At 37.5% G+C, this 15,441-nt stretch overlaps 1 protein-coding gene across 1 annotated transcript in view; it reads right to left on the bottom strand.

The window, feature by feature from the left end:
- Positions 1 to 15,441, bottom strand: part of Sptlc1 (serine palmitoyltransferase, long chain base subunit 1) — a 103,302-nt gene that overhangs the window by 46,339 nt on the left and 41,522 nt on the right. The window contains exons 7-8 of the mRNA XM_005408864.2: positions 10,543 to 10,672; positions 7,073 to 7,162 (exon numbers count right to left, since the gene is read on the bottom strand). Coding sequence (XP_005408921.1) covers positions 7,073 to 7,162; positions 10,543 to 10,672 — 220 coding nt within the window. The remainder of the gene's footprint in view (positions 1 to 7,072; positions 7,163 to 10,542; positions 10,673 to 15,441) is intronic.

Here is a 15,441-nt window from a genome sequence, read left to right as displayed (position 1 = left end):
CCCAGCTATCACCCTGCTGGGTATTATCCCAGAAGCTCTAAAAACATCATATCACAGTGATATATGTGCACCTATGTTCATAGCAGCACCATTTGTAATTGCTAAATTGTGGAAGCAACCCAGAAGTTCATCCACTGAGGATTGGATAAGAAAATTGTGGTACTTTGATAGAATGGAATATTACTCAGTTGTAAAGAAAGGTAAACTCAAGGCCTTTATAGGTTAATGGTCACTACTGGAGACCATACTCGTAAGTGAGGTAAATCAGACCTGCACGTGAAAGCACCTCATTGCATCAATAGTGTAAAACCTGAAAGAGTTAATTTAAACTAGGAGGTATGATAGACATTGTGAAATGATAGGCAAACACTCAAGGGTAAAAAGGGCAACTGGGATGTGGGAAAAGAGAAGGGAAAGAAGTAGATATTTTGTATGTATGTATATACAGGATAGTTAGCATACTTGTTCTACTGTCTTCTATTTCTTTGCTGAAAGAAACTGTGAATGAGTCCTTGATTGATCAATATTGCTTGTCTGTATCACTTTTCATGAGAAACCACTTTGAAGATATCAATATGTAATACAAGCATTGTTAATTTCCTACCACTTTGTAACTCTGTATTGTCTGTACTGTTCTTTTGTTATTTTGTAAAAGGCTGTCTATCTGTTAATGTTTTCCTCCTATTTTTAAAATAAAAAAAATTATGTAGGTGTAAGAGTGTAGAAACTGTGTAAGAGCCGATGAAGTGTTTATGAGTGTGGGAAATGTTAATAAGAGAGTGGGAAAGGTGCATAGGAGTGTGGGAAGGGAGGATAAAGCCTTAAAATACATATATATATAATATAATGCCACTACTTCGTGAATTTTCACCTGTCAAGGGGTTCTCTGGAACATAACTCCCACTATAGGTGAGGGATCACTGCAAAGAGTTTTAAAGTATGTATTCATCTTCTGAATTTTCACAAGATCTGTAGTGATTTTACCTTTATCATTCTTCAATGCATGAATATGAGTCTTTCATTTTTTTCATAAGCTTGGCTAAGGGTTTATCAATTTTATTATTTCAAAGAACCAACTCTTGTTTCATTACTTCTTTGTATTGTTTTCTTGCTCTCCACTGTGTTACTCTCTTCTTTGATCTTTATAATTTTCTCCCTTGTATAGGCTTTGCGTTTGTCTTACTCTTCTTTTTCCAGATAACTGCAGTGTAATATTAGATTGGTTATTTGTACTCATCTGTTTTTCTGATGTGGGAATTCACCATTACAAATTCTGCTCTTAGGGCTGCTTTCATTGCATCTCGTAAGTCCCAGTTCATTCTTCTTTAGTTGTAAATATTATTTAATTTCTTCATTTATTTCATCTGTGACCCAGTTGTTGTTTAGAAGGGTGTTATTTAATTTCCACGTGTCTATGGAATTTTTGCAGTTTCTTTTGCTATTAATTTCTAATTTCACTGCACTATGGTCAGATAGTCTGTGGTAAGTTCAATTCTTTTACAATTTCTTAACTATGTTCTGTCTGATAGTAAATAGTCTATACTAGAGAACATCCCATGTGCAACTGAGAAGAATGTAGTCTAATGATTTTGGTTGGAACAGTCTGAAAACATCTACTAATCCATTTGTTCACTTGTTTGATTAAGTTGTGATATTTCTTTGCTGATTTTTGGTCTAGTTGATCTATCTCCCTGTGACAATGGGATGTTGAGCTCTCCTGTTATAACTGTGTTATTGCTTATTTGATCTTCCATGTTTGTTACATAGTTAAGATGCTCACATATTTGGTGCATATATATTTATTAGTGTTATATCTTCCTCTTGAAGTTTTTCCCTAACAAATATGTAGTGCCCTTGTTTATGTCTTTTGATTATTCTTGGTTTGAAGTTCACATTGTGTACAAACAGAACAGCTACCCCTTTTTTCTGGGTTCCCATTAAATGGAAGATTATTTTCCATTCTTTGACTTTGTCTATGAATTTCCTTTTTGCATTAAATATATTTCTTGTATACAGTATATTGTTGGATTTTGTTTCTTGATCCACTCTCCCAGTCTGTTTCTTTTGATTGCTGAATTGAGAGTATTTACATTAATGGTTATAACTAACATATACTGGCTTATCTTTATCATGTTTTTTCCTTCTGTTAGTTCCCTGCTTTGCCCTTCTGTTTAACTGCTGGGCCTGCCTGGTGGTTTCTCTCAGCTATTATTCTTGAAATTGTGGTCATTTTTATGTCTGTCTAGAATATCTTTTAGTACTCTTCACAGGGTTCGTTTGGTGGTCATAAATCTCTTCAGTTTTCTTTGTCATGGAAGTATCTATCTTTCCATTAATTTTGAAAGATAGTTTTGCAGGATACATCAATCTGGGCTGGAAGTTGTTTTCTTTCCAGACTTGAAACATTTCACTCCAAGTTCTTCTTGAATTGAGGGTTTGTGTTGAGAAGTCTGATAGGATTCTGATGAGCTTCCTTTTATACGTGATCTGTTTCTTCTTTCTAACAGCTTTCAATATTCCGTTCTTGTGCTGAATTTCTGGAATTCTTATTTTTACATAGTTTGCTGTAGTTTTATTTTAGTGATGATTGTTTGGAGTTGTATATGCTTCTTTTACTTGTATGTCAAATTCTTTATCCATACTTCATAAGTATTCTGCCCTTATTTCTGGGAAGTTTTTTTTTTTTTTAATCGAGTTTGTGTTGTCTCCAGTTTCCTCATTGACCCCAATCAATCTTACATTTGCTATGCTTCATCTTGTAGTTGCTGCCTTCGTTTTTTTATGCTCTCTTGCTATTTTTAGGATATTTTTTTTTTTTTGTGATCACTAGCTGCAAGTCTGTTTTCAAAATCTGAAATTCTACCCTTCCCTTTGTTCAATCTGAGGCATACAGTTCTGATGGAGATTTTAATCTCTTAGATTTGTTTGGACCTGTTTTATGGATTCCATTTCTTTCCTATCTTGGGAAATTTTGTTTCCATCATTTTTCTAAGCTCATCTATTCTTTGATCTTAAGCATCATGTCTTTCTGTACCTGAGAGACTATTTTCTCTATAGCCTTTCCACTTGTTTTTTCATTTCTGTTACTAGCATTTGAGAAAGTTCCACTGTTTGACTTTCAATTTCATCTATCTCACTGAGTTCTGGGCTTTTCCTGATGGGCTGAGCATCTCACATTGCATTTTCCTTCTGTGTCTTGTCATTTTCTATTTTCTCTTTTACTTTGTTTTCTATGTTGATACTTGTTGATTTCTTATGATGTATACTTCTATCACTAGTATGGAGGTTTCCCCAGAGGATGTCTATTCTTCGGGGATGTCATCCAGATGTAGATGGTTCCTTATAGCTATCCTAAAACCCGCCCTCGCAATTTATAAGGGATGTGAAATGTCTATTTAGCTCTACTCTCAAACCTGTGATACTGGACTGTGGTGATGATTATGACCTCACATAGTCACAGTATAGTCATACAGGGGAGAAAAACTTTATAACATGTATGACATCTTGGCTAAAGTAGTACAGTTAGTAGTAACAATAGCTCCAAAAACAGCTTAACTACTGATTAACCATGGTAACCATTAATCTGTTACCTTTGACCACAGCAGTAAACTCTAAAATTATAAAACAAAATCAAACATATACTGTGCACTTTTATGCACACCTTATTGGGGTGATTTTATGTTCTGCAGGGGCTTAGAAGGGGTTAAAATGGGTAGGGGAAAGGCTAAAGTGATGAGTGAGATCAAATATAGTAGAATCAAGGCTGGAGGTTAAACGATGGTCAGTCAAGCTTTGGGAAACTGGAGGACACAGAAGGAAAAATAATGAAATAGAATATGAAGGAGTAGTCAGGAATAGCAGAGAAAATGTTTACTCAATTGAATTTTTAAATTGAAGAAGTAGTTGATGAAAGAAAGAGGATCAATAGAAGAAAATGAAAGGAATGGTAAGAAACCTAAACTATGAAAACAAGAAGGAAAAAGAAAAACAGAATGAAAAAGAAAAGCAGAAAGAAAGAAAAAGGAAACCAGAGAGAGGAGAGAAAAAAGAAAAAAAAAAAAAAAACCAAATACAAAAATAACTACAGAATACAAAACAAAATAAAACAACATTCAACCAGACAGGAAAGAGAGTCAATCAGACAAGCAAGGGAGAATAAAAGTAGTAAAATACCTCTGGTGTTTACACTTCTGTGATAGTGTACATGTCAGATCTCAGAAATGTGCTGTGTACTCCAGCCAAGTTTGCCTTGGGAACTAGGCTAGGTATGGAGGTCAACTTGACCCCTGGATGTGGGTGCTGGAACTGTTATTCTGTTGGTGGAGTTCTCCAGAGCCCAACTGCTGGCTTCATGCTGCTGCTTCAGACAATTCCAGGTTGTTGGTCCCACTGATTACTCTGCCTTCCAAAGGTATGTGTGCGCCCTTATGCCAAGAGACTGGATGCTGTCCCGGGTCTCAGGTCTCTGGGTTCTGGTCGGCCCACCCACCAAAGGCATGTGTCCTTACAGTCCTCTTGCAGATACTTCCTTCCCAGGACAATCGAGGAAGCACAGAGTGCAGACTTACACCCCTCCTACTGGCCTTGCTGCCCCAGAGAATGGAGGATGAGGACAGCACAGAGTTACACTCCTCTTGCAGGCCCTGTGGTCCTGGAGATAATGGAGGAAGTGCAAAGCACAAACTCGTACTCCTCCTGCAGGCCCTGCTGTCCCACACATAATGGAGGAAGCACAGAACACAGACTCACACTCCTCTCTCAGACCTTGCTGTCCAGGAGATAATGGAAGAAGTGCAGAGTGTGGTCTCTCTCACACTCCTCTTGCAGGTTCTGCTATCCTGGGGGGAAAAAGCCTTTTTCTTAAAAAAGGAAATGTTAAAACTTTTATGTATATAGACAGGTAGTGTATCTGCTAGCCATTGGTCTGACTACACATAAAAGCTCCTGGGAAAGCTGGGCATAATGGTGTACACCCAAATCCCAGAACTCAGGTAGGGTGAGTTTGGTAGATCCCATGTTCAAACCTCACTTTTGCATATCTTGTCATATGCTTGTCTGGTCTCAAATAAAAAATAAAAAGGATTAGGCATGTAGCTCAGTGCAAGGCCCTGGATTAAATCCCTAGAAACTAATACCCAGGCATGTGCATGTGCACATGCACACAAAACAACAAAACCCCAGAAAATGCCTGCAGAAATGTAGCTAGCTACTCCTCTCTCAGTAGCTCTATTTTAATTTGAATTCACAGTTTTTTTATTTGTTTTTTTGGCAGCAAGTGAACTACATTTGCAGCCTGTTTTAAATTTTTGAGACAGAGTCTAAGTTGCTGAGGCTAGGCTTGAACTTGTGACCCTTCTCTCTCAGCTTCACAGAGTGCTGGGATTACAGATGTGTGCTATGACACTTAGCTGAAATGTTTTAAATGGAGAAAATATTTTCATTATTATGCTATTACAGTTCAACAGTCTGTTTTTCACTTTTTTTACATTATAATAAAGTACCTTCCCATAATTTTAGATGCATATTTATATATGTTTCTCTAATTTTATGGATTTAAAAAAAAAATCCAACAATCCATTAGGAACTGATATATGCATGCATGCATACAGGTATGTTTTCCCTAATGTCTAGTTAATTCACCCATGTATGTTTTGTACAGTTTCATGAATGAATTAAAACACAGGAATCTTCAAGCAACAAATTTTTACGAAAATGATATGAAAACCAGTGGGACTCTCAGGTCTTCCTCTGACTCATGTATTCTTTCTTGGTACAAGAACTGTACTTTTTAATAATTATAGGTTGAATTACTATGATCTTTACTCCATTAAAACTATGGAAATAATGTACAGAATATATACAATGGTTTGATGTGCCATACCACAAGTTTGTGATAATTTGTGTTTTTTTGGTTTCTTTTCTGTTTTGTTTTTTACAGGGTCTCACTCGGTGTAGTTCAGGCTGGCTTTGAATTCACTATGTAGCCCAGGTTGGCCTCGAACTCACAGCAATCCTCCTCACTCAGGTTTCCAAGTGCTGGGATCACAGGCATGTACCACCACGCGTAACTCAATAATTTGGTTTTTACCATCAATTTTTTACTGGCTGTTCTTGCTGTTCAATATTAAATGAGCAGAGCAGCATTCTTTACAACAGCCAAAAGACGAAAACAACCCAAACACCACGTGGAGATGCACAAACATAATGTGATGTATCTACATAGTGGAATATCACTCAGCATTAAAAAAGAACGAAGGGGCTAGGGATTTAGCTCAGTGGCACAGCGCCTGCCTGGCAAGTGCAAAGTTGTGAGTTTTGATTCCTGGTACCGGAAGAAAAATAAAAAGCAAACAAAAACAAAAAAACATAAAAAAGAATCAAGTCCAGATACACTATACAAGGTAGATGAACCCTAAAAGCATTGTGCCAGTGAATGAAGCCAGACACAAAAGGTTTCATGCTAAAAAATATCCAGATTAAGTACATTCAAAGAGACAGAAAGCAAACTGGTGGTTGCCAGGAGCTAGAGGGAAGGGAATGTGGAAAGTGACTGCTTAATAGGATGGGGTTTCCGAATTAGGCAAAGTCCATAGCTACATAACATGGTGAACATACTCAGTGCCATGAACTGCACATTTTAGAGTAGTTAATTCTGTGCTATCTGAATTTCACATTGATGAGGAAAATGTCACAGATTCTAAAAACAGTACATTGCCTTTACTGTAAAAGAGTTGAATTTTACAAGATGCATTTGCTCTCATTTAAACGAAATTCTACAAAAGTGTAACTAGTCTTTGGAAACAGAAAAAACATCATTGGTTACCTGGGGCCAGGGATGTGTGCTGACTATAAAGTGGCATGAGGGAATCAACTGGAGTAATAGCAATGTTTTGTGTCCTGACTGATTCTGGTGGCAATATTGTATATAAATCTGTCAAAACTTACAAAACTACATGTAGACTAGGTGTATTTTGTATTCACATTAGTTATGGCCATAAATATGTAAATAAACAAAAGATCTATCTGCCCAAGAGCCCAAATACTAGAATGATGACTAAATATGGTTGCTTACCAACTCTGGAAGAGGACAAATACTTCCAGTATTCATATATAATCCTTCTACTACAATGAACCGTCGAGTCACACGAGCCTTGCGAGGATTCTTCGAAAGAAAAAAAAATCCAACATCTTATGTTTCATTAACTCCAAATATGAAATCTATTGTGCATGCCCACATCTGACAATATTTATTTAAAAAAAGGTCTGAAAGAATTTAAAGTTCAATGTTTCAAATCCTATTATTCTGAGATGAACAGTGAGATATTTTTCAGTTCACAAAATTACCCAAGCCAGTGTTCTGATGATATTAAAGCACAGATAATACACGGGCAAAACTTTCTAAACCCAGAATGAGTGAGATGGGGTCAGAGGGAACTTTCTGGAGAGATGGGAATGCTTCACATTATGATAAAGCACTAATTTCTGGGTTACACTGGTCAAAATTATATGGCTAAGATTTGCGTATTTCCATGTCTGCGTGTATTTCCTAAAAGAAAAAGAACTTAAATGAAGATTATCATCACCACCATCATGAAGATGGGCTGAGGAACAGGGAGGGGTGCAGATGTACGAGACTGGCAGGACACTAATACCAATGCTGGGAGAAGTATATATGGGCTGCATCACATACTGTTTCCCTCATATATGTTACCAATTTTCTACAATAAAAAGCTACAAAACAAGAAACTCTGAGCTCCCTCACCTACTAAAATACCTATTAAGTAAAACTCAATTATCACTTTGCCTACTGACAGCCATAGTGGGGTTATAAGGGCCATATTCAAACAATACTCCCCAACACTGCTCACAGCAGCTCATGGATAATTGTCTCACAATTAAGAATGTGTAGATGCTTCATGTGAGAAAATACTGAGATCTACAGACAATTCACCACTTCCTTTCTACTCAAAGGTTTCCTGCCCTAAGCTTCTGCTCAATAGACAATTAGAAACTTAGGTATGAAAGCAATGCTTCAATGGGTATTTTAGGACCCTCCACTGTAACACAGAAAAGGTATATTTGTTAAGATCTACGAAAGTATACCTCAGTAAGCTTGTTCACTGTCCTCATATTCTCTGTCAGCTCTAAATCAAAAGTTTCCAAGTCAGCAGCATGGATCTGTGGAGTCATTAATGAACAGAAGCCACCTGTATTTCCAAAGGGGCACATCTTGCCCTTCTCTGCCTTTTTAAAAGTGAAGCATTCTCTTATTTTTTATTTTCTGCAGAGCTAAGATAGATCCTAGTACTTTATGCATGCTATGCAAACAATCTACCACTGAGCAATACCGCAGCCAAAGTATTTTCTGAGGATTTTAAAATACTCATTGAAGGAAGGAGTATAAGGAAGCAGAAATATACAAAAATTTTAAAAATTGCCTAGTTATATTACGCAGTGATAATTTTTGTCTTTCTTACACATATATGTATAAACATATATTACTTTGCTCAAATCAAGATTTTACTGTAATAACTTTACAACCTGATTTAACAAAATACTATGCTGTGAATATTTCTACATTATTTAGTAGAATAAAGCACAAATAATTCTGTTTTGTTTTGTTTTTTTGAGACAGGTCTCACTGTGTAGTTCAGGCAGGCCTTGAGCTCATTATGTAGCCTCAGCCGGTCTCAAACCTGCAGTGATCTTCCTGTCTCCGCCTCCCATGTACCCATATGCCTGGCAAGTACAAGTAATTTAAAACATGCTATTAATAGAGACATTATATCATGTGGGCACACTACAAATTATGTATTCCCCAAATGCTGGATTTGGGTAGTTTCTCTCACTTTGCAAATATTTCTCAATCTTTGACATTTTTAATTACTTTCTAACAACAACACCTCAAGTACAGATTAAAGGGGTATGTAAGGATACTGGTAAATATATGTCCATTTTATCCTAAAAACATGCTCATTTAAACTCTTCCAAGTGTTACAGGAATATCCTTTGTAATTGCACTCCTGTGTTGATACTGATTATTACTACTAAAAATGTGTCCTAATTTGATAGGATAAACTTCCTGGCCTAACTTCCTTAGCTATTAGGAAGGCAAAGCTGTTTTCCCCTTATACATAGTTATGCATAGCTCTTTTGCAATTCAAAACTGGACTAAATTGAAGTATTTTAATTTTCTTTCAAAGGAAAGAGGTAAGTGTCCAAGTAGAAAACATTAAGAGTTAACAAATTTTTTACATGAAAATGAAACTGAAAAGGGATCATTCTAAAAGTCAAAATGTAAAGTTATTTAGAAAGTCTACTTGTGGCAGCAAAAGTAAAATTTTAAGATATTTAATTTTATTTTTTGTTCGTATTCATACAAGTGTTTCATGGATTATAAATCAAACATGAAACCTGAATGTGATGTTGGCCAAATCTGCACAGTCCCAACTACACAGAGCAGCCTGCAGCAGCTGGTCTCATGGGCACACTTTCCATGGCAGCAGCACTCCGCAGCTGAGTGGCTGTGTTCTACTACTGGATCAGAAGTGGGAACCTCTAATTTAGTAGAATGGGTTCAATATTAGAATTTTTCCCTGTAGACTTTCCAATTGTGTAAATATGAAACATTGGCCTATGGCAGCTGGAGCGTGAGATGGTGAGTTCATGCATATTCATTGTGACAATGTGTGTATTTATGATGTACTGCTATTACGCTGATTCCTAAACGAAGATGACAGAATTCTTAATGAATAATGCAAATATTTAAGAAAATGGACATTAACACAAAAGTAAGGAATATGATGAGCATCTTTATAGGTTATTCTAGCTATAAAGCAGATGCATCTGCAGAATCCACTTGAAACAGATGTTCTAAAACTATAATCCTACTAGTGATGCTTTGAGCATACTTCCTCAGTGCCATTCCCTAATCAGAACAAAGGAACTGCTACTAAACTACCACCACCACCAGGGGCTCCACAGAGTGCTGGAAATAAACAACTGAAAATGGCTGCAAGACAGGAGGAGGAGATCTTGTTCAAGCTACTTATTTGTTTCCCACAGTCAGTAGTTGTTCAGAGGTCCAGGGTAAGGTCACACTAAGGAGAAGGAACCTCACTTTGCTCACGAATTAACACATTAAGATCTTCTGCCATTCTCTCCTCCATGTAACTAGTACCTGATTTATTGTGAAGTGAATTCACGAGGTACAGCCTGTTAAAACTCTAATTACAGTTTGGGTGCTATTATGCAAAGTTGAGCTTATATCTCCCTCCTTGCCAAATGTATGCTATTTGTCTCTGCTCTCAACCCGTTTAGAATGCTGCCTAGAATACCTCTCCTGAGACCTGACATATATATAATGATAGCAACAAGAAGGCAATTACAATCAGAACTGGCTCTCCAACAGGAATACACCCTTACTTAATATCTGAATGTGATCTGTGGGCAAGTTCTCAGTGACAAATTAACATTTCATATATAATTTAGCTGATTAGAAAGTACAAAAGAGCTATATAATTTTCTTCAAAAGAATTATACCTTTTGATCTTCGATCTCTTGTTCCTTTAGTAGTTGCTCCAGGTCAGCCACATCATTATGATTAAATAACTTAATGTCACTCCGTGAGGCCTGTAATCCTTTCTGAATAGCAAAGCAGGCTGCTCTATCTCTGCAAGGAAGAAAGGTGCATCAAATAGGTTAAAAGGTCTTGTCAATGTTCTCAGAAAAGGAAGGTTACTTTTGTAAGTTGACTAATCTCTAATTGTTGACTGGAGCACAGTAAATAAAACATGTTTGAACATTTATGCATCTTGTTTGTTCTTCATTTTGCTGGCCCTTTTCACATGATCATATTTAATCTCTTCCAAAAAGCATGCTTTTGCCAAATTTTAACCACTCTGAAATCAGGATGCATCTTTCTATGTATGGCCTATCATTTTACTCATGTATTTACCCTTTCTAAGAAGTACATAAAATACTGCTGAATCTCCACATCAGTAGCACCTCTGCTTTGACTGACACATTACCTTGACATTACTTTACCATGAGAAGCAATACTGGCAGCCCAGATAGACAGGCAGCTGAAAGCTTTCAGAAAGCGACCACTCAATTACGGCCAAACACCACTGCAAACACCATGGTCTCAAACTTACTGCAACAGCAGAGGCAAAGAGCAGAACCTAGACTCCAAACCTCGAAGTGCTATCTATACAAGACAACCTGCAGCCCTCCCAGACAGGTGTTAGAAAAGGCCAAACAGTGAGTTGGGAGTTTCACAAAGCTAGCTGGAAAAAAGTGGACACCCCACTGCCTCAGCACCATGGTGTTGGTGGACACCATGGGAGGACCACAAACTTCCGCCTCCCCACAGGATATAATGGGGTGCTTTCCTCATCTTTAGTTGGGTGGTGTCAGAGGAGGCCTAGGAGAAAACCAGGACTGTCATCTCCCAGCAACAATGAAGAACTTCCTACATTAGTTGTCAGTGGAGGTGATTAGGGCCCTGAGACTGGACAACCCTGGCATGACTATGAATAAAGTGTGTGAGTCTAGTCTGGCTGAAGACAACGGCCTGTGGAGATGGACTGCCCTTTCTAGGACCTAGGTTCATTTTGAACAACACAATCACTATACATTTGGGACAAACTTGGGCTTGGATTGCACTCTAGTGAATAATAGGGACACAGACCACCAGCAGACTTGGCAAACCTGGACTTGGGTGCCACTCAGTGCTAAAATAGTGGAAGTGACTCCATGGGCAGAGAAAATAAGCAGTCTGGTTAGGATTTCTGGAAAGGTAGGGACACACAAGCCAGACTGGTAAAACTGGAATGAACTCTTGACCCTTCACTATACAGACACTATAGCACACCAACAAGTATCAAATGTTTACAGTGAACCACGACTTCACCTAAGAGTCAAAATAAGGTGCTGGAAACTAGACAGGTAAATCTGTATGGAGAAACTCTCAGATGGAGAATTGTTTTAGTGGTTTTAAGAAAAATTCAATGAGCTTGAGAAAAACAGATTGTGTAGTTATTCAATATTCAAACAGAGAAAAGTAACAAAGAGATAGACATGCTAAGTAAAATTGAAAATATGACATTAGGCTTATTTTATGAAGAACCAAATAGATCAAACAAAATAGAGAATGAATAAGCTTCAAGACAAGCTATTTGAAAATTTAGGTGAAGGAGAACAAAGAAAAAAATGAATGAAGAGGAATGAAAAAATTCATAGGACATTTGAGTCAATATTAAAAGTGGAAATATTTGATTTAATTGGGTCTGAGAAGGACTTCAGAATGTTGAAGGGTAGAAACCTTATTAAAAGAATAACAGAAAACTCTGCAATCTGAGAAGGATACCAGTGTTCAGGCACAGGAAAGACACAGGTCACCAATCAGATTTTTGCAACCAAGTCTACCTCAAGACACCATAATCAGGTTCTCAGAGGTGAAAGACAAAGACATTCTCAGTGCAGCAAGAGAAAAAAACAATACATAAAAGTGTGCCTGCCTGACTGCAAACTTCTAAACAGAAACTTTACAGGCCAGGAGACAGTGGCATGACATTTTCACAGTACTAAGGGAAAAACCTGTAAAACAAGAATAGTGTTCTCAGCAAAACTACTTTTTAGAAATAAAAGTGACATTTCCGGATAAATGAAAACTGAGAGAATATATCTTCAACAGACTATTATGAAAAATGCTAAAGGAAGTTCTTTGAACTGAAAGACGCATTAATGAGTAAGAAGAAAACTTGGAAGGCATAAAACTCATTGGTAAGTAATTAGACGATTTCAGGATGTTCTAGTATTGTAAACATCATGTATAAACCATATCTTTAGTATGAAGACTAAAAAATAAAAAATTCAGAATAATGACTGCATTAAAATATTAAAAGATAGGCAATAAAGAAAGATGGGCTTCCAAAAATTTTAAATGTTAGAAACAATGAAAGTGTAGTTTTCTTATTAGTATATTTTCTTATTTTTATAATCATGTTTAAGTTGTTATTATTTAAAAATAGCTTATTATATTCAAAGGATGATTTGCAAGCTGCATGGCAACTGCAAAACAAAATCCATAATGGACAAACCCTAAAAAATGGACAAGGAATCAAAACACAGTAGTAGTAGAGTAAATCACTTAATCACAAAGGAAGACTGTATATAAGAGTAAGAAAAAGGAAAGGAACTACAAAAAAACTAGAAAATAAATTATAAAATGGCAGTAGTAAGACCTCATCTACTGATGATTACCATGAATATACATGGATCAAACTCTCCAATTAAAAGACAGGAATGAAATGGATTAAATGAAGACCCAACTGTATGTTACAAGAAACTTACTTCACCTCTAATGACACATGTAGACTAGAAGTGAAGGGATGGAATAAGATATTCCATGTCAAAGTAATCTAAAAGAAAGTAGGTGCAGCCATACTCATAGTGAAAAGCAAGCACCTCATTTAAATTAAAGGAGGTAAAAGGAGACAAGAAAGGTCATTATATAATGATAAAGAGGTCAATACAGCAAGAGAAAATAAGAATTCTGGAGAAATTAAGAGAAAATAAGAATCCACTATGTTAGGTAAAATGAGCCAGCAAAGAAAGACAAACACTGCATGAGCTCCCTCACAGGTGGAATCTAAAAATGTTGGTGTCTATGATGTTCATGCTTAACTGCATCTAGCTGACTGGCTTGGAAGTTGCCAAGGGGTTTAGTAAAGAGCACTTTTGGGTATGTCTGGGTGGGTCATGGAGGTATGACTCTGGGTATTTTATCTAAGCCTTCTTCCCTTCCTCTCTGATGTTGTCCCTGCTCTGCTTTCCAGTTCCATGATCTAAGTATCTTTCCTCTACCATGTCCTTCTACCATGATGTTCCTATCTTGTAGCCAGCTAAGCATGCATTAAATCCTCTCAAACTCTTAGCCAAATTAAGGCTCTCCTCTTCTAAGTTGGTTACTGTGTCTCAGGGATAGGAAAGATAACACAGAAAACTGGTACTGAGGATGGGGTCACTGCTGCAACTATACCTGTCCGTGTGGTTCAGAAGCCTTTAGAACTGGGTTGTGGGAAAAATCCAGAAAGTCTTAGTGATGTGAACTAGAGAAGCACTATAATGCTATAAGCAGAGCATGATGGGTGATTTGTGGCTAACACAGAGAAGACAGAATGTTGACAGAAATGTGGACAACAAAGGCCAGGTTTGAGAGGTTTCAGTCAGGAACAAGGACCTCATTCTTAATAGGACTAGAGGCCATGTATACTACACTCTGGCAAAAAAAAAAAAAACCAAAATAATAACAACCCCTGCTTCCCCCCAAAAAAACCTATATCTTGCCCATTTCCTGAGTTATTATAGGAGGGAGAGGAAGGCCAGTGGAATAACTGGTCTGGAGGAAGAACTTTAAAGGCGGTCCAACATTCATGTGATAGCATGGGAACTGCTAGCTGCTGCTAGACAGATCTATACTGAGAATTAGGGCCAAAAGGCAGAATAGAAAAAAAGTTTAAATTCTGGTCAGAAAGCAGGTATGTGTAAAGTTGGGACCAAAGGAGGTATGGTGCTGGACACTAGCACCATTAAAAATAAACCAAGTACTTTGTACAGGGACAAGAAGAAAGACGCCTTCAGAGAATCTCAGAAATCAGCAAGATCTCACCTATCACAGGTTCAAGGGTGCAAAAGAGTCAGCTTTTCACTTGAGAAGAGTCTCTGGGATATCTGCTCAAGAAGGCCTCCTAGGGAATTGGTTCCTTAGGATTCTTTTTAACATGCTGAGCCATTCAGGCACTCAAAGGCTCAAGGGGACCTGGCTACTTACTGCTTCCACTGACAGCAGACCTTGGTGTCATCCTTGTAATGCTGGTTTTACTAGCATACAGAATGCAAGAGCTATGAAATCAGGGATGCTTCTACCCAGACTTCAAAGGAAGGATTGAAAGGGAAGGCAAATGGAAATAAAGTTGAACATGCAGTGGAAGACAGAGGAAGTCAGAGATGCCAGAAACATGGAATTTCTGTTGAGGAAAACTTTAGACCATAAGCTGAGCCTTTGGGAGGCTGTGGGGCTGACCAAGCCCTTTGGAACCCATGTGTCACTGCCATGTGCCCCTGGTGCTAGATATGAAACATGGGATTTAATGTTTGCCCTGCTGCATTTTGGTTCTGCTTTGATGCATTTTCCCCCTTATTCTTCCCTTCTGGTAGGGGAAGGTCTAACCTGTGCCACTGTACCTTGGGATTATGTAACTTATATTTGATTTTTTACAGAGGTTCAAAGTTAAGAGTATCTTGAGTCTGAAGAGATTGTGACCTGTGAAAAATGCAGGAACAGCTGAGGCTTTGGGAGGGGATTACTGCATATTCTATTGTACACAGGATTGCTGTAACATGGTAGGTGGAATTATTATTTTTTTCCCAGGGTTG

The sequence above is a fragment of the Chinchilla lanigera genome, unplaced genomic scaffold (genome assembly GCF_000276665.1).
Source record: "Chinchilla lanigera isolate Chin_1 unplaced genomic scaffold, ChiLan1.0 scaffold00114, whole genome shotgun sequence".
Classification (NCBI taxonomy): domain Eukaryota; kingdom Metazoa; phylum Chordata; class Mammalia; order Rodentia; family Chinchillidae; genus Chinchilla; species Chinchilla lanigera.
The sequence above is the reverse complement of the archived record's forward strand: the minus strand, read 5'-3'. Positions and strand labels throughout refer to the sequence as shown.